A 24,998-nucleotide genomic window follows, 5' to 3' on the forward strand; every position below is an offset into this window, starting at 1 on the left:
ATCATATTATAGAACGTTTTTTATGTGACCTATTTCAGGTCGCAGAGTATAATTAATCTCAGTCGACCTCCAAAAACGAGGACCAAAAAGCTAGCTGTGGGCCTTGTTCACTATTCTATGTCCTTTTGGAGCATAATGATATTTCACAATAACAGTACGGTGAACTTTACAACGTATGGTTAGCTGATGCACACCGATGTAGCCCATGATTCTCCCACCGAAAGTTAGCACATCCGTATATTTGTCAAAGTAAAACACAGCGCCCGTTGGATTGCTTCTTCGGAGTGAGAACGGACCTAATGGCTTCGTCAAACACATTATGTACCCCTTTCATTGCCTTAGCAGAACACTCGACGTACTTCACCGCCCCGATCCTCTTCGCTAAAGAAATGCCTTGTTCGTATGCGATTGGGGCTTGTTTCTTTTTCCTAAGATAATCCAAAGCCTCTCTATCACTCCTCAAGTCCGCCTTCGTCCGACCAGAATCACAGGAATGGTCCCTTTTGGAGAAAAATGACGCACTTTCGGGTGGCAGTTCTCCCTCGCGTTGACGAAAGAATCCGGGGAGACTAGCGAAAAACAGATCAGAAAAACGTCCTGGAGCAAAATATGATGTGTATTATGTTTATACTGTGGAGACGCTATTTAGCCGGTTTAATTCCATGTTCGCCACAGGCCTAAGTAGACTCATCAGCATATTCATATGGGGCTCTTTTGGGGACTAGGTGAAGTCATGGCAGGCTGGTTTTGCATTGTAAGTTTCACGGGCTGAGTATTGCTTTCATTCATATTGTGTGGCTATGAGTAAATTATCGGGTTAGATTTGAAATGCCGGTGTGGCGGGGATAGTAGTCCTAGGGCTGATAGTCCATGTAACAATAGCCCGCATTGCTAAATGTTTTGGTTAGGGTTAGCGGTACAATAGATCATGCTGCTTAATTGGTCAAATACAATGCTACCGGACTATGACTCCAGGGGGACTATATCCGCTGTCACACCGGGAGGGACATGGATGTTGATTTCAAGTAATGTCTGATGACTCTTGAAAATGGTATCGAAACTGTGATTAACCATCTAATCTGTGGTTATGGCGATTGACTTCTTGAAACAAGCAAGCTGCTTTAATTTTCAAAGACAATCAAACAATCTCTGTGTTCGTAAAAGCGTCAGGTGTTGTTTCAATGATTCCACTCGCACTTTTTGTAACCGGTGTAGAGGTAGAAATGTCACCCTGGAAAAAGTGTCCGGCCCTATTGTATTCTGCTGCGCTGTATGGTTCTAAAGAGGCCATGGTCGTCAATAGCTCGGAGTTTAAAGCGCATATTAGAATAATTTGTTTCCCGGACATTCTATCCTAGGACATTTCAAACTGCTACACCGGCGTTATTCTTTTGCGGTAACAACTCTTTTTTTTAATTACGTTTTATTTTGAACAACATTACATCAGTGACCTCTACTCCATTTCGTGGAACTGCAAGTCTTCTTCGTCACTAGAATTTTCAACATCTAGCTCATCCCTATCCCTCTCAATCCCATTACCACCAATTAGTCCTGCAGCCCCGAATGCACGATCAGTGGCATTTGGAGCCACTTCGTTCCATGCATAGCCAACAATTTTCACGACATTTCTAAGAGATATTCGGGGACATTGTCCATCGTCGTTAGTATTGTTGTTCTTCCACAGTTTCCACATTCGCATAACAACTGACTTAAATCCATGTATGACAGTTAGGTCCAAAGGCTGAACCAAAGAGGTGCAACCAGCGGGAATGTAATCCACTATCAATCCTGCTTCTGTAACAACATTGCTGAAGTCTTCCGCTAAATGTGGACGAAATCTGTCTAGAATTAGCATATTGCTTGCTGGTTCGGCATTTCCTACGATTGGTAAGAGGACAACGTTCAGCCATAGGTCTAGCGTTGCCGCATTCGCCCAACAACTTCTTGAAGATGTTACCCTCACATTGTCTGTAATGTCATTGGCCCGCAATGCTCGGATTTCACGCAGAAACCCCGGCTCTCTAAAGGTTATCTGCGCCGGGAGTTTAAGTCCATTGGTTCCGATGCCCAGCGTGACAGTGCATCCTTGCCTGTGGTTTCCGCGACTCGTTCGTATATTCACGTTTTTGGTGCCCTTCTTTTCAGCTTCTTTGTATCGTGGTGGGAAGTCAAGCTGCATGAACGTTTTGTTCATGTTTAACAGGGTAGTTACATCCAAATCTCGAACAGTTTCCTGCACACGTCCCTGGAATTCTGCAACACGTGCTGCTGCATCCGCCGGTAATGTTGACGAGTTGGTCGTTGATTTTCTAAACGTAATATTTTTCCGTTTCATGAATCCCGTCACCCATCCATTGCTTGACTTAAAATCATGGTGCTGAGGCCTTTTGCATATCAGACTGTCCCTTTCTGCATCTGGCCGATTGCCAAACCAGTCTCTAAACATTGTTTTCGCATAGTTTCTTAGATCTGATCTAGAGACAGGTAATCCTAATTCTCTGGTACCCGCAAACCCATGGTACACCTGCTGTTCAACCTCTGGCCATCGTTCATCGTGATCGTCCCGAACTCTCCTCGCATTTGGGATCGCTACGAGTTGTTCAAGCAGGACATCTAGCGTCCGTATCCAGTCCGTTAGAGTCGACGTTGGGATATGATACCGTCGCGCATATTCCGTAGCATCCAGTATCCTGCCTTGGGTGATAAGGCCCTCACAATCCAGTACATGTCTCACCTTTTCCTGAACGGTGTAGCTACGATGCTTCCTTGGTAATGGTACATTTCCATCACCTTGCTGCATAGCATAGGCAGCATAAGCTGTAATTATCACAACGTTCACTAATGTTTTCTTCATCATGAGGTCTATGCTCAGAGTGATTCTTACTAGGTTTAGGCTGACTGAATGGGACTAGACAACATTACATCACAAACATCCAAGTGACACTTTTCATAGATGTGTCTTTACAAAAAGCTTTGTGCTTTAGAAACAACGAAAACAAGTTCAATTAAAATCTGAATTGTGAATTTCTCCACGTTTTTAATAGTGTCTTATCAAACGGAAATGTTTGACAAAAGACCATCATTCTGCTGACGGTCATTTTGTTTGAAATGAACATCGTACGCATGAAATTAACCAAAAGCACGTTTGATAACTGCACAGTCAAAGCTTTCAATGGAAGGACTGGCCATGAATTGCAGTTGCCCCATTTGGTACCCCATATGAATATGCTAATGATTTAACTTAGGCCTTTTTCGATCTGACCGAAACCGGCTTAATAGAGTCTTCACAGTATGTATGAAATGTATATATACTATATATATACTCTCAACTCGGCTCTATGAGACCAGGTTGATAATAGCGCCCAATACCACATTTATGATTATTATTCATAAGGATAATCATCCAGGTTGGGGGTAGTAGTAGGCCTATAAAAATTCTTATCAAACCTCATTGGTTGGAATCGTGATTTTGGGTTATCCTACATGTATGTAATGGAAGGGCAAGAAATATATGATCTGATCTTATACAGCCGAGTTGAGAGTATCGGCATATATACATGTATAATCTATTTTACTGGGGCCGTCTCATCCGTCACTTAATCAATTCCCCAGTGACAATAAAAACAGTAATATGTTCAGTACCATGTCAGCTATATCAACAGGGTGGTGATAATGTACGGCCGAAATTTGGCGCTATGTCCATAAATATGCAACTCGGAGAACAGACCGTTACCTCTGGTGTCTCCAACGTGACGCAAATATGCCGTGTTCTCGATCACGAGTCATTAAAACCATATTGATTCCGTGCTTTTGACTTGATTCTCACCAAGTGTTCCACAAGATCCGAATTAGTCTGGTGTGCAAGGGATAGTAGTCCTAGGGCTGATAGTCCGTGTAACAATAGCCCGCATTGCTAAATGTTTTGGTTAGAGTTAGCGGTACAATAGATCATGCTGCTTAATTGGTCAAATACAATGCTACCGGACTATGACTCAAGGGGGACTATATCCGCTGTCACACCGGTTTGAATTTGCACTATTTAAAATGGCTTTTGCAGCGTGTTGAAATTTGAATCTGCTTTCCGCAAATCTTGATCAGCAATGGAATAAACTGTGGCCAGATGGTCTTGATCAACAGCGATGATATGGATCTAGCGAGACAGGATTGCGACACATGATGTGCTGTCAAATTGTACTTTTCATTCAATGTCAAGTTTGTTTTCATTTGCTCATATATATCATGAATATATCAGATGTGCGCTCTGATTGCGCCACTGACCGAAAATTTACTGGTTTGACGAATAAATCTCCGTAATCGGTCGCGTTCTGGATATTTTGGCATTTCCAGACAATATGCTAATTTTACACAAAAATAGATGGCGCGGTTGCTTTACAGGCTGAAGTTCCTTTATAGATTTTACAATTACAAATCAACTGTCATAACTGTTTGAGCTGGTTTATTGAACCGTGGTTGCACCTGAAGGTTGCAGAACTGCTATTTGTTGAATTTGGTCTCAAATTTCAACGTATATACGGTCGGAAAAATGTAGTTCCAAATTTGCCCTTTACATGCCATCTTTCTGAAGTAATAAAATATCTTGCATCTGTTTTAGCATGTTTTAAAAAGCCTCCCTTTGATATGTTATAGAAAATGACTTTTCAAATAGGTTTCTACGGAAAGCAAGGCATATCAAAGCAAAATACATAAACAAGTCATTTTCAACCACACTGCATCTTAAAAATAAATAAAAACATGCTCATCTCACTTAGAAGCACCATGTTTCTATCACATCTATAGGACCTAAAGCCAACCGTTCATGATTTACGTGTACTTTGATGTTTGTGCTCCTGTACAGAGCTTCCATTCGTGGTCCAATGATGAAGCTATTAACAAAAATTCTAACTCCTCTATCTCCTACACCCACCACTGGAGAAACTTAAGAATTGGGTTTATATGGTCAGGGAGGCGTACTCTATCCCTCAACACATTCAACTCATTTTTATCTTGCATGTTAAATAAAAGTCACTCAGCTCCCGGACTATTGGTACTGTCATTATGTATAGACACGAAGCGGGCCAGGTGCCACGTGGAAAATAAACTATTCTTTCACTAAATTTGGACATTACCCCTATATCCCTTCAGGTTGGCAGACACCCTTGCTCGGCTCTGCTACTCTGGACCTCGCAGGGCTATATTTTTAAGCCTTCGCAAGGCTGCCCTCTTAGGGCTATAATATAATATCAAACTTAAACTTAACAACTGCTGGACACGACTGTAGCCAAGAACCCACACCTAACTCAACAGACCAGGCCTCAAACAAACACCAGTGGCGACGGCCATGTAGAATTGGTGGAATTAGCGGAATGAGCGGATTCTGTACAAAATATGATATAATTTCATACAAAATGGAACTTAATTTGTTCGATACGTCACAAAGATGATTTGAAAATTGCTTTTTACAGTAGTTAAGCCATGACTCGCAATGATGATATGAAAACTGGTTTGTAGGGACAGTTTAGTTCAGTCGGCAGCCGTGCGCAGCGCTGTATTACCGTACCTCCTTTTGTCTTCATAGGTCAGGCATGGCGACGATCATCGCGACAAATGCTGGCTTTTCCAGGTGATTGAAGCCCAGAATCAGCTCATTCCGCTTGTCCGCTCATTCCGCTAATTCTACATGGCCAGTGGCGACGTCTATAGCCAGCAACTTGGCCTGCACTTCACTTGTTCTTTATTCCCTCAGCGGCCTTTCGAGTCGGATCACCCGGTTTATCTCCTCCTTCAGCTTTACTGTAAGTTAATTCGCTTTCTTTCGGCTGACGGCTTACCTTGCAAGCATTTGCTTTTAGCGACAGTTGCATGCTCAGGTACTGCCTTGCGAGCATTTTTTACTTGCAGTAGTAGTATGCTGGGGTATAGATAAAATTCCGCTGCGATCTTTGCTGGCAGATAATACATTGCGAGGCATTTGTTACTAGCAATAGAAGCATGCTGGGGTATGTACATATATGTTTAAATCAGTTGCGAGATTTTCTGGCCGTTACCTTGCGACCATTTTCTGTGGTATAAATGTGACGACTCTAGGAGAAGTCACGCTCAATTATTTTTTGTTCCTGAATATCAGATGTGTGTACGAGCTCGTTTCCCAATCACGTTCTCGAGATTTTCTTGGTGTACTGCATATAGGCCCTGCACCGAGATGTGTGAATGCGTGTTTTTCCCCCTCGGGGAATGTATCTTGCAAGTAAATTTGAATCGACCCCGTGTTACGCTCTCATTTGCTTATATAAGACGGCGAAAGTGGTATTTTGGAGCTGAACCAATGCCATTGCGTGTTGTATTGGAATTATTGATCACTCGATTTGTCGTTCACATAAAATCACATAAAACCACATAAAATCAATAATATGGGCCGTTCATTGCATAATCTCAGTTGGCTTTCTATTGTGAATGTTGGACTCGACATTTGCTGCTCGTGCAATTGTCTAATAGATCTTAGTAGGTCTTGCGGTGTGATTTTTTACCTCGCTTTCTCTTTTCAGACAGACACGACAGAATGACGGATGAAGATGGGGATACTAAAGTGCAGTCCAAAACAATTTACAGTAGCTCAGCTTCTTTTCCCGGATGCGCCTGACCTAGTGAAGCTTTGTCTTCACGTGGGTTCTGAGGCTGAGTTTCCTTTCCATAGCGGTATACCATTTTGTGAACTGCATTACTACAGTAGTTTAGGTTTTATTGTTTTTTACTTGCTGGCCAATCACAACTCTTGAGTCTATGTTGCCTTTAGGTCATTCATCAACTCGGTATAATAACGTTGACAGGACAGGAAACTCAGTCCTCAACTCATGTAATCATATGGGGTCGATTTCAACAATTTATGCTATTGTATAGTTTTCCCGACGTTCTATATTTAGTTTGGCACCAAGAAGTGTATTATTTTAAATCAATGCGCTTCTTTTCTACGCCTTTTTTTGGAGGTTTTGGGAGTTTTGGGTAGTCATGGGGATATTTGAGGAGTTTTCGGGGGAAATGTGGGAACTATTTGTATGCCACACGGTTAACTCAAGTAAATTCCTAGCGATGACAATAGATGTTACCGAGAATCGGTTGTCAACACCCGTGGCGACATATATGACGTCTAGCGCGCATATTGCCTGGCCTACCTTTCATTCGTTCATTTTCCCTCCGCCGACGCGGAAAAGATAGCACGGGAGGCGCTCCATCCGGACGATTTGCCCCTCGCCAACACCCCCGTCTCAAAACCGAATTTTTCGAATAGAACACAGTGATACAAATTGCTTTCTAGTTACTCAATAAGACATATTTCATTCATTTTGTACTTTAATTGACACTTATATTATTCTTTTGTGGTATTTATCTACGTTTTTTCTCCGATTGCGGGCCAGGGGGATGATGATTGCTCCTTACGATATCGTGTATTGAATCGTGTGAGAACAAGAAATTCCGCACGTGATCGATGTGTCTCATGCATTTTTAATTTCAGCCAATGATAGCGCGTTTTAGATACGGTGATCGTTTTCAATAGTGACTAAGTTTCTAGCAAAGATGTTAGGGCCGTTTTGATTTGTTCGAGGTTGATGTATTTATTTTCATATATTTTACCTCGTCAATTAACTCCACTTTTTGGCTGAAGGTGTAGGCGTAGCTGTGAAGGGGAAGGATTGTGGGAACTAATTTCATTTACTCATTTAACCAATGGTTAAATGATGTTTTGTATCAAAGGTATTTATATGTACTTCTCCCACTTCACCTTTTCTCTTTCCAGTGATGAATAATCACTTCGAACTACTTTTTCGTTGTTTTCTGGCCATTATTGTTTCACTTCCCAATACCCTATAGAGCCAGGTGTGGTGATCAAGATGGCTGCTTGCTGTCTACATGTTCTATGTGAGACAAGATCACTAATGAATATTCATAGGTTGGAGGGTCGAGGCCTATCAATTAGACGAGTGCATGTTTTTAACTCTCAAGTACATATTTGGAGAGGTATTGAAAAAATATTTGCTGTGGCAAGTCTACAGATATAAAGAAATCATTTGATGAAAAAATTAATTTCGAATTTTGCTAATTGGGTAATAGGGGGCGTGTTTTGAGTTTTTTTCTGCCAGTTGGCTGAAAAGAGTGGAAATATGAAAGTCTGTCTAATTTGTCGATTATCAAAAAATTTCCGTGGTCAATCACCAGTTTATTTTTCACCATTTACTTGCCCGACTGTCCGGAATAACATAATCTAAATTTAAGGAATTGAACCCTCGGCTTCGGACCTTGGTTGAGTTACCAAGACACTCGAGGGTGGAGCTAAAATACAGTCCAAACCCGAGCCGACAGGCGAGGGTTTGGACGAAATTTTAGCTCCATCCGAGAGTGTCTTGGTAACTCAACCAAGGTCCGAAGCCGAGGGTTCAATTTCTATTCTAAAATACCTCAAACTTAAAAAGATAGGCCACGAAAATGACTTGAATATGTGCGAATTTGGCAAATTCCATCCATCGCCGGCCCGGCCGGAGCGCCGGTAGCGCCGTTGTTTACATTATGTTACGGCAACGTTGCAGAAAATGAGACATGTACATTTTGTACAGCGCGCATAGGAAGTCCGCATCGGCTCGCTCAAAGTGATGCTAAAATCCGCGCAAATGGGCTATTTGGAGCGTTTTTCTCGGCAAATATGTGTAGTGCTCATTAAAAAACTTAGGGTGGTTGATGCTTCCTTGACTGATTTGTGTTTGAAGCAGTGTTTTGAGAGCCTCAAACTTCTGAAGTGAGCTGAAATTCCATTGACGTGACGTGTGCATTGTTTCCACATTTTAGTGCAACCCGAGGGAACTTTGGTAGAGCATCTTGGTTGCGTGTCCAAAACACTCCGCTCTCAGAACGAGGCTTATGCATTTTCCATTTAAAAGTTGACTTTACGGTACCAAGGTATTTTAGAATTCAGATTCACAACCGCACGCAGTATTTGATGCGTCGCGGTCAAACATTGACAATTTAACTGCTAAAAGGCTTAAAAAATCAATTGTGGTCTTGCCTCATGTTGATAGGCTAACTAATATTGCTCCCAAAGTCTCATCGGGTCACGGTGCTTGGCGATGTTGGATAGTTCATCTTAGGTCTACCCATAAATAAATAGAACGTTTTCTTCGGTGTGTGTCATAATGATTGAGCAAAATCTGCTCTGTCTTTCAAATCTGAGAAGTCATAATTAGAGCTGATCACTCCAACGGTAGGATGCCTGGAATTCTGCACAAGTACTCAGATAATAATGAATGAATACAGTGAAAGGCAGCTCATAATCATTTTCAGGGTTCTTATTCATTGATCTGAAGCAAAAGAATGGTCAGGGTTGGGGTGAGAACTCTAAATTTTGATGTTTACTCCGTTCGAAAATAGGTCGTCGTACTTTTCAAATACGTGTACATGCAGGGTCATGCATCATTGTTGATCAACGGTAAATTGTGACCCGACTCTTTATATTGAAAGACTCTGGGGCTACGGAGTACACTGTCGTTGAATTTCTCTGAAGTTTGCTGGAAGAATAGTTTATTTCTTCCTGAAACGTGGCCAATACGCTCTGTGACGAAAATAATTGCCGCAAATAATTATCTTGATTGAAACTTTCACACTCAAAATTATTTTTCTGTACTGTTATTCTAACCAGTATGCTATAATTTTTGATTGTTTAGAGGGCCGACTTGGGCATAAGATTTGTTGGCTTTCCAACCAAACTGGCTTCCAGCAGGACCGCAACTTCTCCAAATAGGATAATTGACAAATCTGTGAAATGCAATAAACAATGCAATTGAACGAGGTGTAGTCTTAGGCCTGCCTGAAATTCGCAAGCCAAGTCCAAAACTACCTCGCAACACTGGTGAAAATTGTCAACAAAGATAAGCATTAGGGGGCTGCTACAAATAGCGGCGCTTGGTGTCAAGCAGAGGTACTATCCCCCTGGTAAATTCCACACTGATGTAATCCCTTTAGAAGAAACAACCGGAAAATAATCCGGTGTTTTACAGATATTGATCACTGGTCAGAAAGTTAGCCTCACTTGAGTTGGTGGCTTGCGTATTCCTATTTTGAATGACGCAGTGGATGACCCGGAAGAATGCTCTCAGAATATCGCTGAAGGAATTCTGACATCCTCTTGAAGCATGTTCTCTCTGCAATTGTCGGTCAATATAATAGTTCCAATGTACATTACTTTACATACATGGACAGGTCTAGGCTGGCTATAAAGGAATGGGCGGCTTTTTACTGCAGTATGTTTGTTCTTCGTCTGGTTCATCAGCAAACAATTTTTCTTAACGTTTTTGTTGCTTTTTACAATTTGTTGGGCTTTCAGATAGATGAACAACGCGTTATTCGTTATTTCTAGTACGCACAACCCCTGGCTCGAAAGACCTTTCCCGCCACATGAGTGCACGCCGATATCCGAGTTCAGGTCATCCCCAACTTCATTTCCATTATCGTCGCTGTAGTGGGATAATCAAGCGCCATCAGCTTGATGTCTAAAAAACCAATATCTACACCAAGTCGTCACTGGGTAGATAAGATCCATGCCCCAGGAAGCGCCTTAGTAGTGCATCGTTCCACATGGAAAGGATCGACGCACGGAGAGCTGACTCTGGTCAATTCGGTGTCAATATCGGAAAGGCGTGATAATTCAGTCAGATTTAGAATTGTTCCTTTGTTGTGCAATTTGGTTTTTGCTGGAAACTATGTAGAATAGGAGGTAACTGGCCAGCTGACAGCGTGGCACTATTGCCCTTAATACAAATGGTCCTTTAAGGAAACGGTTCCTAGATTTAGCACCCCATTCAAAGGTTAAAGATGCAACTCTCTGCATAACAATCGCGAACTTGTATAGGTTTAGTTTCTCTGCGGCTCAATGGGGTACTTGTTGCCCAAAAATTTACATTTGGGCGTGACTTACTGCATTTTATGCTAACTGTAGACAACCTTCTAAGAAAATCCTTCACTTTAATTTTTTAAGTTGTGAAATTAGTTGTTTTATCGAAATAGTAATTCTTAACCATTTGATTTGTTTTACTGCGTTTTTTAGCTAGACAAACTAATTATTAATAATAATAATAATAATAATAATAATAATAATAATAATGATAATAAGTCTTTTATATAGCGCAATTCCGTGACACTATAGTTCTCGCTCAAAGCGCTTTGGGATATGATATTATTACCCCGGTCTCCACAGAAATCAATCAGGGGTTTCATGGAGCAACCACAAGGCGCTCACTTGAACTCGACCAGTAGGGGAACTAAGCAGTGACTCGACCGGGAGCCGAACCCACGACCCCCTGATCATGAGGCTGACTCTTTTCCACTGCGCTACCGCTGCCCCTTTATGGTTAGTTTCACAACTATTTTTACTTATTTCATAGTTGGTGCAAATAGAACTACCAGATTAGTTATTTTGCCATAACATTTAAAAGTGTGAAACGTAGTAAATCTCAAATTGCATTGCATAATTCTGATAGAGGTTGACTAAAGCAGGATAGGCGAACACCCAGTGCGGGGAACATTTCCGCCATCCGTGTGTTATCGAGGTTGGATTTTAGGTCCACCCAGTAGCACAACGTTAAAGTAATTGCCACTTTCCTCGTGGTATCGGCGTTAATGATGTCATGCTGCTGTTCCTCGCCTATGCGCAGCGTCGCCAATGCATCGACCGGCACGAAGGTGATCGTTAATCGGAAGGCTCAGGTCGGTCAAGTTAGGAATAAAATTAAGAGACAATCAATCCATCAGTCATTCTCTTTTTCCATTTTACGTGTCTCTGTCTTACCTTAGAGTCGAAGGTGACTGGGCAGGCGGCAGCTTTCATGTATGCCATTGGACTTTAGAATTCGGGCGCTGGCGATACACGTGTCAATACGAGTGCCCTTGCGTCCTCCCCGTTATCATATTTTAGGTATTTGTCTGCAGCTCAGTGACAGAATCATAATGGAAAAGTAGACGCAGTGGGATCATTTAAGTTCTATGGCAGCTGGATCTGCCAAATTTCTGTTTGACAGTTACCGCTGCTACGCAACAGAATCGTACTTCACCTGGACGATTATCAACAGGGCGCATATAACCGTTATCGATAGCTACAACGTGCTGCGGCTGTGTGTGCTCTTGGTTAAAGCACCAGCGTTCACAAAAAGTGCGTGTTAGGCGGTATCTTCGTTGGCACCAATCAAATCTACTGCCGGTGTAAATTATGAAAATTCGTATTGCAGCTGGTCTGGGGTAGAAATATAAAAAGATGCAATCCATTGAGGAAGCCTTGTAATGCGAGAACCAAAAACGAAACATGAGATTTGTTGTTGTTGTCGCTACTAAACAGTCGGGCGAATCACTGAAAACTGTGAAAAAACGTCAGTCACTGCTGGATATCGATCAGGATGCCAAACCCATTTCTGAATTTCCGATAACTTCAAGGGGATTTGAACAAGAATCATTCACGATGAATTAGGAACGGAAAATGAAACTACATTGATGTCCCCGTGACTGTGACCATATCCAATTCAAACTGTGCTCCACATTATTACCTCTAGCTTTTGGCCTGCTCATTCACGACTCTAAATTCGTTAGTCTCACCGCATCCAAGCAAACATGGATGCATTATCATTTTCAGGAATAGCTCCGAATCGAGCATTTTCAGTGACCAGTGCTAACTCTTCCAACTAACTATGCGAGGAAAGAATTCCCTTTTATACACGGTTGTCCAAAAATCTATTTTGAATATCGATACCCCATTGTGATCAAGTGAACAATGTTAAGTGGACAAGATATCACACTCATGTGGCCCTCACTCCTCGACAATAAACCTCGTCAGCAGACTGCGTATTGCAATGGCTGTGACTCACCTGTCGTCGAGGTTTGCCCCTATCCTTTATAATCATTGGTTCACCTGCTGACGACCACCACAGGACCAGTCATCGTTTCGGTTTCCCGTTTATTTCACATCGCTATCGGAGAGATATCTAGGATTGTTAACATGAAGTATCATGCTATCACGCTTATCGGCGCTTGTGTTGGCTTGATGGTGAGTACTCTTACGCACTTACTGTTGTGTAATCTGGGGTGGGCAACATAAAACCCGGGACAATCAATCAATCAATTAATCAATCAATGTTGGCATTTGTAAAGCGCTCTAATTACTCAGCGATTCGGTATTCTGAAGCAATTTTTCCCCAAAGTCAACTGCAAAAAGGTGGGCCTTTAGGAGGGAATTGAAAGTCTAGTGGGAATCAATGTTACGGAGCTTTTGCGGCAGCTGGTTCCACAGTTTTGGAGCAGCTACCGCAAAGGAACGACCACCAAGAGTGTGGCACTTGAACCGAGGATCCTCAAGGAACATCGCAGATCCTGATCTAAGGCTTTGGCGATCGATCCTTCTTAATTGAATACCCTGGAGCCTCCTCAGTCAAGAACTTGAACACTAAGAGCAGAATCTTGTACTGGATCCTGAACTTGACTGGTAGCCAGTGCAGGTGAACCAGCACAGGGGAAATATGGTCAAACTTTCCCACCAAACACACAACTCTTGCGGCAGAATAGAAAAACCGTTGGATTCGGTTCGAAAACTATGCGGTGATACCATTTAGGAAAGCATTACAATAGTCAAGGTGGGCGATGATAAAAACATGTACCAAGGTCTTGGTGGATTTTTTCCGACAGGAAGGTTATGATTTGCCGTAACGATGGGACATATATGTTCGACCCCGCATAAGGTTACTTGTTTCCGGGCTTCTTTTATAGTATAATCGTAAGATGTGCCACACTCATCATATTGGATTGCCCATTCAAAGATTGTTGAGAATGTTCCGCGCACCAACATTTATCTTTTGAGGCAGGTTTCACTACCCAGGCCACCCTTCATCTTACCTTATATGCCATGACTCCTGGTATTTTGCCATTTCCTGCTGTAAGACGATTTCAAAAATGCACCTAACAACCTATATAATACAGAAAACCCCATGCAATTTACTCCATCTATTTTGAAGATATAGCCATTCATGTGTTTGACAACTAGATTACCAAATCAGGCTAGCAACTGGCTTGTGAGAGCCAGGCGGCGGATTCACCAATAGTTGTGGTGTAGATCAGGTTATTGCCCTACTTGGAAGGACAAATATCAATTAATGCTCTTGAAATTGATACATGAAGTATGTTTTCATTTTCAATGTTCAAGTATGAAAGCATACTTTTGCCCATGATAAACGAGTTTATTGTATTCCAAAAAATATATCATTCCAATTTTTTATTTTTTTTGGAAAACCGGTTATATTTATATTCGAAGCCAAATCTCACATCCAGAAAGTGCTATTTGTGCTAATTCATGAAGTGGGAAAAAATAATCAATGCCAAAAACAACATAGACCCCCACAAATAAATATGGTCCAATTTAGGTTTTATAGACAATTTAGGCAAATTTATAGAACTTAATTAATTTTTCAAATTGGATTCTTTTTACAGAAAATTGCATCAAATGCATCAATTTATACAATACTTGAACTATCATAATGAATTTCGAATTCAAAGCTTAGATATACCTTATAATAAGGTAAGGTAATACAGACAAATGTATACTATTTATAGTAAGAAATCCAACATCAGCCAGATCTATGTCAGTAAACCTGCCGCCTGATATCACTTAGAAACCTAACCAAGGCTGTCACATAACATGTAAACAAAACAGTTTGCTATATCTCTGGCTGAGTACTTCAATTTTGATCAAACTTGATTTATTGCCGAGCTTTAAGTCCAGTGTTTGAGGATTTGTACATGTCATGCAATCATAAAAGCAGGAGTCATGGCATTTAAGCTATGGAATCTCATGTGGGGGGGTCTCAACTCCATAGCAAAGACAGAATGTGGTTGTCTCTTCAGGATCAATAAGCAATCATCACCACACCTTAGACTTTCGTTATGCTGTGACCGTCTCGTGTCAGATTTTATTTTTCAACTTGCATGATTCACCAAGAGTCATATCTTAGTGGCCGAATTGACGGTAGGGACTGGACAGAGAATTGACTGAACGGATTGCGAAGTGATACTTTCAGGGCAGCTGATGAAATGTCGTCAGAAGTTCTGTAAGTTTACGGAAACATGACTTCTCATTAAAGATTCAAACGACACTGTTTGGACATTGACAATCTGTTGCGATGGCCTTAGTTGTGATGTGGTCCGTTGCGCTTTTGTATTGCTACTCTTTTTATTTGAATTCCGGACGGTGAGACGCGAGTCTCTCCTTCTAAAACATCGATGCTGCCCGACGGTGCTGTCTACTGCAGTATAGCCTAGCAGGGAAGGAGAAGTCCCCCCCCCCCCCCCTGGAGGACATAGGAGAAGGAAAGGGCATGGAAAATACCCCACACCAGTGAAATATATGTGAGGTGAATTGCTTATAACCCAACATAATCATAAGCACGATGAATACCTTGTTTCGAAGAAAATTTCTACGCTCAAGGCCATACATCTTCATTAGACATACTATCAAAGAAAGTGTATTGTCCAAGGACCTATACACATGAGCAAAAAAGTGAAGCTGTATCACGTAATGCCGTGACATTTTTTTCATCGTGATTTTCATCGATTGACTTTCTATGATCTGATAAGTCTTAATGACGAATCAACGTTACGTGACGTTATGTTATGTTATGTTATGTTATGTTATGTTATGTTTAATCCGTCATCTTATCTCCGATCCGCGTCGACTTAAATCGAAAGTATTGGAAGTGATCTGCCGATCAAATCATATTGATCTTTACTCTGAGGTGAATGACTGACCATCATTGTGTCACCTTTGGTTTTCGGTTAGGAGATTGGGAGTCCGTCTTATCCTCCAGCACTTCCACCTAGTTTAAAGGACCATTGGTATTATTAAGGGCATTATTAAAATTGCCAAGCTGACGGCTATCCCGTCACCTTCAAATTCACAGTCGCGGTTCCCATCAAATCATTGGATAGCACACACAATGGAAAAATTCAAAAACTGACTGCATTGACACGCGCAAACACAATGAAGTAAAAAGCCGCCAGTCCTTTAAGCTGCCGCATTATTTTATTTTCCTTATCGAAAGTGATGCGTTGTCAACAATTTTCAACCCATCAACATAAGATTCGTAGTAAAACTGTGGGTTAGAAATATTGAAATGGCCTATATCGCATCCCCATAGAATTTCTATTTCAGAAGCGTAATGGTTATCAATTGAATGTGTTATTGGCGGTCATGACATGCTGACGACATGTTTATGCATTGTGTAAAAATCATTATTCTTGATCAACATGTTCAATCAGACATGTGAATGACAAAGATCGACGACTGTACTATCTGCGTTTCCATAATGGAGTTGTTAGGTCGTGTGCGCGGGCTCAGCGAAGAGGATAATTGTGCTTTTTATCAGGAGAGTGGGCACATCACGCTAAAGGTTTTGCTTCCAAATGGAATAATATAGTATCTTAGTGTTGACTTTTTCTCCTCTCGCCTGCTAGCACTACAACCTGAGCCATTTATTTCGATTCATGACAGTAATGGGTACATTATTTGCGCGTTTACAGAATACAGGAAACATGAATTGTAGACGGGCTGGGTCAACCGGCAAAGTGTGAACAGAAACTAGGTTCAATCAGAGTCTTTCAAACAAAGAGTGAGGCAACTTAGGGAACGTATGGTTTCAACATCAAAGCCACCACCCTTTCCGAAAGGCGCGCGCTGGGACAGAGCTCTCTCGGGTCACGCCTTGACCGAAAAGGATTCAGCACAACTTGAACTTGAACGATTCTTCGATCAGCTGAACATAATCATTACAAATGCTCCGTTTCAAAGCAAACGTCAGCTTCAAATTCACTGATTCCTATAAACCTTTTTTAGATATAGAGACAAAGACAACATTATGAAAGCGATATATTTCGCCTTTTGCTTTTCGACAGTTTTGAGAAGTTGTGATGGCGGCGTCTTCCCATTTCGCCCCTTTCCACTTCGTCCCTAAATGAGTCCCATTTCGCCCTTTTTCCATTTTGCCCCTTTTGCATCTCGCCCCTTCCCAATTCGCCCAACACTTCTGGATGAGCTTATTGTTGGATTTCATGAGAAGATTAAGGAATTTGATGATTTTTCTCCAGGTGATGAATGATATCCCCATCACTGATTATAAATGGAATTAGGTCATTAAGCATTCTCTGAGAGATATCTAAGATTTTTCGTATACACTTTCTCCATGCCACAGAGAGGCATTCAGCAAACTACATGTATTGTTTAGACAATGTCCTTAATCTGGCAAGAGTATAGAGGCATACAATAGGTTTTGAATAGAGAATACTTTACAGAGACACTAGCATATATAAAACATGACAACATAACAGTGGTCCTTCTGTGAAGGTCATTCGCTGCGACTTCAATTATTGTCTTCCCGATATCTTGTCCAAAGGGAATCCCAAGGTGCACGTCCCGGGCGTGCTTTTTCTTTTGACCAATCAGCGCTTTGTTTATGTTCTAATTGTATCACTGACCGAATCCACGTGAATGTATTGACGTCATCACTTCTCACATGCTTTCGGAAATCTTCGGCCATGTTCGCTCGCTGGCTCATTGAGTTGAATAGACTCAGACACGTGCATTTTTGTTGGTGCGTGGACTAATAATTATTCGCTACTAGCAGTGAAGCTCATCACAATACATACAATGGAGTATGTGTATCTCTCTATTCCACGCTGTATTGAGAGGCAGGCAGATTCCGTTGCATTGAGAGTTCTACTGTATTGAGCGATGGAGAAAAAGAATTAAACAAAAAAAATACTAATTGATAGTTAATTACACGTATTCATTGCAATGCCAGAAAATGAAATCTGCACGATTCTTGAATGCACCAGTTTCACATTAGAGCAAAATCAAGTTAACCCTTCACTGCCATTGTGTATGTGTGCCAGTGTGTCTTTTTTGTATTAGAAAAAGTTCTTTGAATCCGGTATGTGCATATGCTCGCCTCTCCAAATGACTCCACCCATATGTATCTACTTCCTTTACTGTTGAAAGCTACAGGCGAAGTTTTGCTTTGAAAGATCCATCTTGTTTACTCTCAAACTGTAGACACAGTATACTGCTTTGGGCAATGCCCCTATAGGCGTAATTCTTTCTGACATGGTTTTTGGGTTTCCTGTTTCACCTGCGGCCCCCGGCACTAGACCGGGTGGAAAGTATTTTATTTTCCATGGCTGCCTGAGAGACTTGAAAGCCCCTCACCCAGTTTAGCTGTCATTTTTAAAGTGACTATACATTCCCCAAGTTGCTATCTACTATCAACTTAAATTGAGGGGCTTCAGTCTCTCAGGTTAAATTTAGACGAACGTTTGTTGTAAAATGTGACTCGCTCTACCAAAACTAGGCGCTTGTCGCATCTGAACTCAACAGGTTGATACGGACTTGTTGTTCATTTCCCTATTGTAGACCTTTTGTGAAATCTATTACAAACTGATTTGGTCACATTTCACAAAAGGTCTACAATAGGGAAATGAACAACAATTCCGTACTAACCTGTCAAGTTCAGATGCGACAAGCGCCTAGTTTTGGTAGAGCGGGTCACAAATTTACTTTGCGATGATTGAGTTGTTGAGTTGGGGGTTGGTTCTTGACTACGTTCTTGTCAGCAAATGTTAAGTGTAAGTTTTATACTATATTATAGCTCTGCGATCGCGAGGAAATGCCAGCCTTGCGAAGGCTTAAAGATATTGCCCTGCGAGGGCAGAGATAGCGCTTCCGAAAGCTAAAAAGCCATGCGAGGGCCATATTGAGCAAAACCGAGCAAGGGTGTTTGCAAACACAACGGGTTATTGGGATGAGGTCCAAATTTAGTAAAAAAAAAAGAAGTTTAATTTCCTAATGGTGTCTGGCCCGCTTCGTGTCTATACATAATCAATATACAAAGTATTCCAACATGGGTAGTGTATAGGGCCTACTGCATTCTTTTTAGCCCTCGGGCTTGTGGTCGATAGGGTCAGCGAGTGGGCAATTACATGTAAGGTGAAATGGGGTAATTGTAGCCCCGGTCTAATAGTAGCCCGGTCTAATTGTAGCCCCTGACTAAGTTTTCGATTTATATTCCGGTCACCATGGAATCATTCAGCAAACCCAAGCATGGATATGAAAGAGGTGACTCTTGAGTATCACAACATAAATCGTTTTGGATTATGCAACATGCTATGTAAGAGCTTTGTATATAAGAAGTAAACAAATCAGATGCATGCACAAAAAAAGTTGGGATCGAACTTTTTACAGCTATGCATTTTCCACACTTACAGAGCATTGATATATTTGAAACTTAATTCAGGTAATCAGTAGTGAGTGTAGATAATGATTATTACTTGAACAAGTCCAGCAAATGGTTGTGGGAATTGCCAACGTCATCCGTGTTTGTGCTGGAACTATTCACCGAATGAGTTCTTACGGATACAGTCAGTTATTCACGAACAAAGTGGCGCTGACTTAGGGGATACATTGTATTTATCTTCCATATCTTTGATTAGTAAATTTTTCAGCTGACTTGGCTAAGTATAGCCTTTAATTTGAACCGTCATAATCATCAATTTGCTCTATTTCCCGGTGTAACAGTGCAACATCAAATTACACTGTCCTTTTGGGTATCAAGTGCGAAAACGACTGGGCCGATTTCTTCAAAGTAAAGTTTGTTTCCTAAAATTTAAACTTGGAGTCGAACAAAATTTCCAGGTTGAAGACAAAACCCTTTTCTTCATTGTCATGATTGCAGCCATTTTAAGGTTTTTGGGAGTCTGGACAATAGGTGATTTTTACTAATGCATATTCTTGAATAAAACTCGGCACATTGGATGATACACGCGCAAGGAGGATACCGCGGTGACGTCATATCACGTGATCACATCCCATATTACTGATCGCTATGGCCAATCAGATACAGTCTACTGACAGCACCAGCACTGAACACATCTCCACGTCTCACTGTCTGGTGCGCTCCTGTACACAAAAACACCAATAGATATAAAATATTGCAATACCTTGTATCGATTCCTGTGTAAAAAAAATTAACAGAGCAGATTAACTTCAACGAATAAAAAAGACGTTTGGCGTGGCCAAATTGCGGAAATAATGTCTCCGCTAAAATACACTACGAAATACACTAGGCAATGCACTACGCGATACACGGTAGAGATGCAGTTTAGTTTGCTATTGTTTTGACTTAGAAGCCCGCCCATATCATAATATATTCATGTATTCATGAAGTATGAACTCATTTCTGTCCCATACAACTCTAAGAACAGTCAATTTCTCCTTAAATCATCACCGAAACCGCGATATCCGCAGGAAGATTTCGTTCTAGTGTCCAAAAAAGCATGATCTTACAGGGGGGCTAACTCAAATAGAGGGGATCTATGGGGATCTATGCAAGTTTTAGGTCCTACAGGTCTAGAACTTGTAAAATCTGTAAACATGCCTCCAAATCCCATTATGATAATGAAGAGATTGCCCCATATCTGGGAGACTGTTTTGAAACCATCGCCAATTTTGGAAGATCGGTGCCCGGCTATTTGGTTTTAAAACCCCTATTTTTCCCCATCAAAACAGCACTTTTTATTATTCAAATGATCACTTATTGTCTGAAGACTGATTTCATAGCAGAAAAGTACTAATAACTCTAATTTGATGCGAAAAATCTAACTTTATTTGATGACTTGATTTTCCCTTGGCCGTGGATCGAGTTTGTTTACAATATGCAGCGCCATCTTGGAAAAGCCGTGACGTCACCGCGGTATCCTCCTTGATACCCGCGAAAATAAATAACCTCAAGATTTCATCCAAATTTGTCGAGAAATGTTAATAAGTACAGAGCGGAACATGTCAAAATTCAAAGTACTTCATCAATGCACACAAATATATTATTTGGTAACCATGAGTATTACAAGATTTCAGAAAAACAAAATTTAACGATATCTGCCCATTAGTTTTCACACAGTGACATTTGCCTGAGAAAAAGCCTTTAACATGATTAAGTAGCCAAAAGAAACTTAGTATTTCAATGCCAAGACAGTATTGGAATTCGAAATTTACTTATTCAGGTAAGACCAGCTAAACATAGTAAAAACAACTGAATATGTGATTACATCTGATGCAGTTCATTGACTGGAGTCAGTAATATCATGCAACGTTATGCAATGTTACCCAGATTCCCAGCTTACATAATCAGCTACTTGCTAAGATTTATCGATGGAAGCTTATACCACCTTAGATTTTAACCGGGCCGTTCAAAACTCCATTTTTAAAAGGGTTACGTGATAGGTTTCCTTTAATGGCATGCATCACGTGAAATTACGAGCAATTATTTTCTGTCAGCTTAGCCATTTAAATGAACAATCAATGTAATGCTAGCCATTAGAGTTTAATGCTAGCCATTGGAGTCGTGGGAGTCAGATTACAGGTGACAATTAGACACTACATGAATATATCGCCTCTTCATGAGAACAGCATCCAGATTTTCTGTAGCTGGCTAAATGGTTTACTGCCTAAAAAGAAAATGCCTCGCGTTTCTTGATAAGGATTAACATGCTGCCAATCTTAGTTATTAAACCTCGGTAACTGCGAATGATGTTGTTTAGTAACACTAATTTACCCATTGTCGTACATTCTTAAATGTGCCTTAAAGTAAAATGTGTCTTAAAGTACAACGAAGCAACATTACTATAAAACTAAACTTCCATGAATACTATTGTAAAACATGATCATTATAGCAACTAGCATATACCCGTGGCGCGGGCTGTTCGAGATATAAAAATCGGATTGTGTGGGTGCTGGTATGTTGTGGGTTTGGTGTAAATGGGTTGTGAGTAAAATCACCGGGCGTTATCTATATTTACGTCAATGGCGACAGTGGTATATTGATATTGATAGATTATATGTTACTCAGAGTCATAAAATTTCCACTGTTTTTCTGTGTAAAATGTATCCAGTTTTGTTGTTGTTGCTAACAGTAAACTATGATGCGGCCTTACTGGAATCCCCTACTTACTTATACTTCTAACAACAACAACAAACAACTACTGAAACTACCAACTACTGTACATGATGTGATCATGAAAACTGGACTACAAAATGCATGATATTGTCGCAATGACTTTATTCAAAGTACTCAAACATACCTATTAACCTCCCTTGTGTAAAACTACATCATGTCAGTTGATAATGGATGACAGTAGAGGTAAAACCAGGCTTATTAAGGTGTTCAACGCTAAGTGCAACTCGTCAATTATAATAGTGATGTCTGCCTGATAGTGTTTAATGTGTATAATTTGTATGTTATTGAACATTCCTCCATTTTCTAAGGGTTTTACCCTGACTTGTAGCTTGGTTCCCCAGGTAAAACAATTTCCGCATCATCATTAAGAATGTTTTTGACGAATTTGTGAGGTACAGACTGAGAGGGTATTAGCATACGCTTGACCTCATTTTTTCGATTTGTTTTTTAAAAAGTTAAAGCACAGTTCATAGCATGATCTGACATGTTACCTCACTGACAACATCTGGTAATGTTTATAACATGCATGTGCTATGTTGATGATCAAGCCAAAAAATAAGATAAGGCGAGAATGTGGATCAAAATAGAAGTGATATTAAGCATGTGGCTTAAATTGTTTTGAAACTTCGTATGTAGTAATGCTCAGTGAATTACTGGTCACTTGACAAAGATTACTGGCGAAGGTTGGCAATGCTACTAGCTGTATGGAGAAACCTGCACGTGTTGTATGCATGCAGTGCGTCTTACGTTCGGTTTGTGATGTTCAGTGGCGTGTGTGGTGACTGCATGGACTGTCCAATACAACAAGGCGAGATGTCTAGATACTTACTCTTTCCTCATTTAGCTGTTACAACCAATAATCCAACCCTCACGCCCGAGAACGCCTCGTTTGATTAGGCTATATGAGCATCCCCCCTGTAATTATAATCTTCTGACCAAGCAGCTAACATGGCGAACGGCTTATCACTATCAGAACGGAGCTTATCTCGCTGCTTGCGTATAGCATCAAGTAACTATTCCGCAGACCGCTTCCGCTAGTCCGAAGGCCCGCTAGTCGGAAAGCTTGCAAGTTCGAACATTGAAAAAAGGCCCGCTAGTCCAGAAATGAAAAAGAAAACGGAAAACGTGTAATCCTGGACGCAGTTTTTAGAAAGCATGATAGCTCATAACATCATGCTGTCATGTTGTTACATGTGCATTGAAGTACATGAAAAGACATGTCAACATGATGTTATAAGCTAACATGCTTTCGAACAACCGGGCCCTGAATGATAGGTTAAAATAAGGCTGAGTCAGGTCTTTCATCATAAAATAACCATCGGAGTAATTAGGAAAAAATTCAAATGACGGTGTATTTTTCATTTTGGATTAGCCGGTCTTTTCCTGATTTCGGACTAGCGGACAATCGGACTATCGTTTTTTTTTCAAAATGAATTTTATAGTGTAATTTTGCGACCAGCAGATATTTGCCAAGCCGGACTTCATACTAGTGGACGGTTACCGTTTAACTCTCCAGGCCCGCTCAGTGCTCGTGAACACTCCTTGCTCGACGGAAGTAACTTAGGTTAGGTAGGTTTAGTCATGCTCAAAGACACGGAGGTAAAGACAGCGGTGATCCTCGAGAAAGTCGAGTCCACGACCTGGCATGGAGCTCAGCGCTGACCACCACGACACTGATCTCAAAAGTGGACTGCTCTATTTTTCTGCAACCCGTTTTCGGACTCATTAAAAAATGACATGTCTCTTGTTTAGGATGCAGTAGTCAATAAAAGAATGTGCTCTAACTGTTTAATCGTTCGATTATCTCATCACGGAATAACATGAACATGTCTTTCTTGTAGGACTGTATATTGTTGACTAGACTAATTAAAAGCTTTTACATTTACAGACACACACAAAACAGATTAAAGGCATTACATCAGATCAACAGTTACACCCATAAAACATTATGTAAAATTAAAAGACTGCGGCAGACAAACTACAATATAACTTTTATATCAAGGACACCGTCGGCACTGACAAGTGCTGTCCTTAAGAGAGATGTGTCCATTGATCATTTCACCCCCAAACACTAATGCTGCAGACAAAGAAAACCCTGCAAGGACGCACTTCCGTCTCCTTGAAAAAATTTCAGGATCAGGATTCGGCAGTTGTTTTCATGGGCTTCAAAACATTTTGACTTGAATGTATGCGTTCATCATCATGTGTATATTTTAGTCATGAGGATCTAAATACTACTAGCCTTCACTGCATTCTCACATATCATGCGTTACTTTACATTGCGAGTACAAACCGTAACTGCTTTCCCTTACCTGAATGTCCGGTGTTTCTTGTATTTGCAGATGACAGTACATGCTGCAACCGTGGCCACGCACAAGTGGACTCTAAATGATGGTGAGTTGAATGGAGGGCGTAAAACTGTATGTTTCGTTATTTGGTTGTTTGGCTCACTAACGTTCTGCCAGTGGAAATATCGCGGTCAAACCTCCTCACAATCTGCGTCAGAAACAGCTTTAATTCACAATATCAGATCAAGAGAAACGATGTCCGCCATATTGAATAAAGTGAGAACTCAACACACGTTGGTTTTTTAAAAGCGTCCAAAACATCATTTTGCAGTTTGTTCATGTATAGGCCATTTTTTGCCGAACGATTCTACTACATACGAGTGCAATGCACGGATGAGACTAGTCCTTTAGTCGACCGTTCAGCAGTATGCATGTAGACTGAAGTTCTTGGGTGACCATATTCTATCAAATTTTGACGGACTTCGGATATAATGCACTGGAGTAAATACAACATTGGCGGCTATGGGCCTATCGACCACCCTGAAAGACGTTTCCTAGGGGTTGTTTTCTTAACAATTTCCTATGAATGAAGCACTGGACGAAGCACAAAAGCACAACACGACAAATGTTGTCGCAAGCTGCT

The 24,998-nt window shown here is 40.9% G+C and overlaps 1 protein-coding gene across 1 annotated transcript in view; it reads left to right on the forward strand.

The window, feature by feature from the left end:
• Window positions 1-12,950: 12,950 nt before the first annotated feature.
• The window catches only part of LOC135498041 (uncharacterized), a 180,812-nt gene continuing 168,764 nt past the window's right edge, over window positions 12,951-24,998 (forward strand). The window contains exons 1-2 of the mRNA XM_064788190.1: window positions 12,951-13,069; window positions 24,410-24,461. Of these exons, the coding sequence (XP_064644260.1) occupies window positions 13,022-13,069; window positions 24,410-24,461 (100 nt within the window). The 5' untranslated portion in view covers window positions 12,951-13,021. The remainder of the gene's footprint in view (window positions 13,070-24,409; window positions 24,462-24,998) is intronic.

This window comes from Lineus longissimus, chromosome 13 (assembly GCF_910592395.1).
Source record: "Lineus longissimus chromosome 13, tnLinLong1.2, whole genome shotgun sequence".
Lineage (NCBI taxonomy): Eukaryota > Metazoa > Nemertea > Pilidiophora > Heteronemertea > Lineidae > Lineus > Lineus longissimus.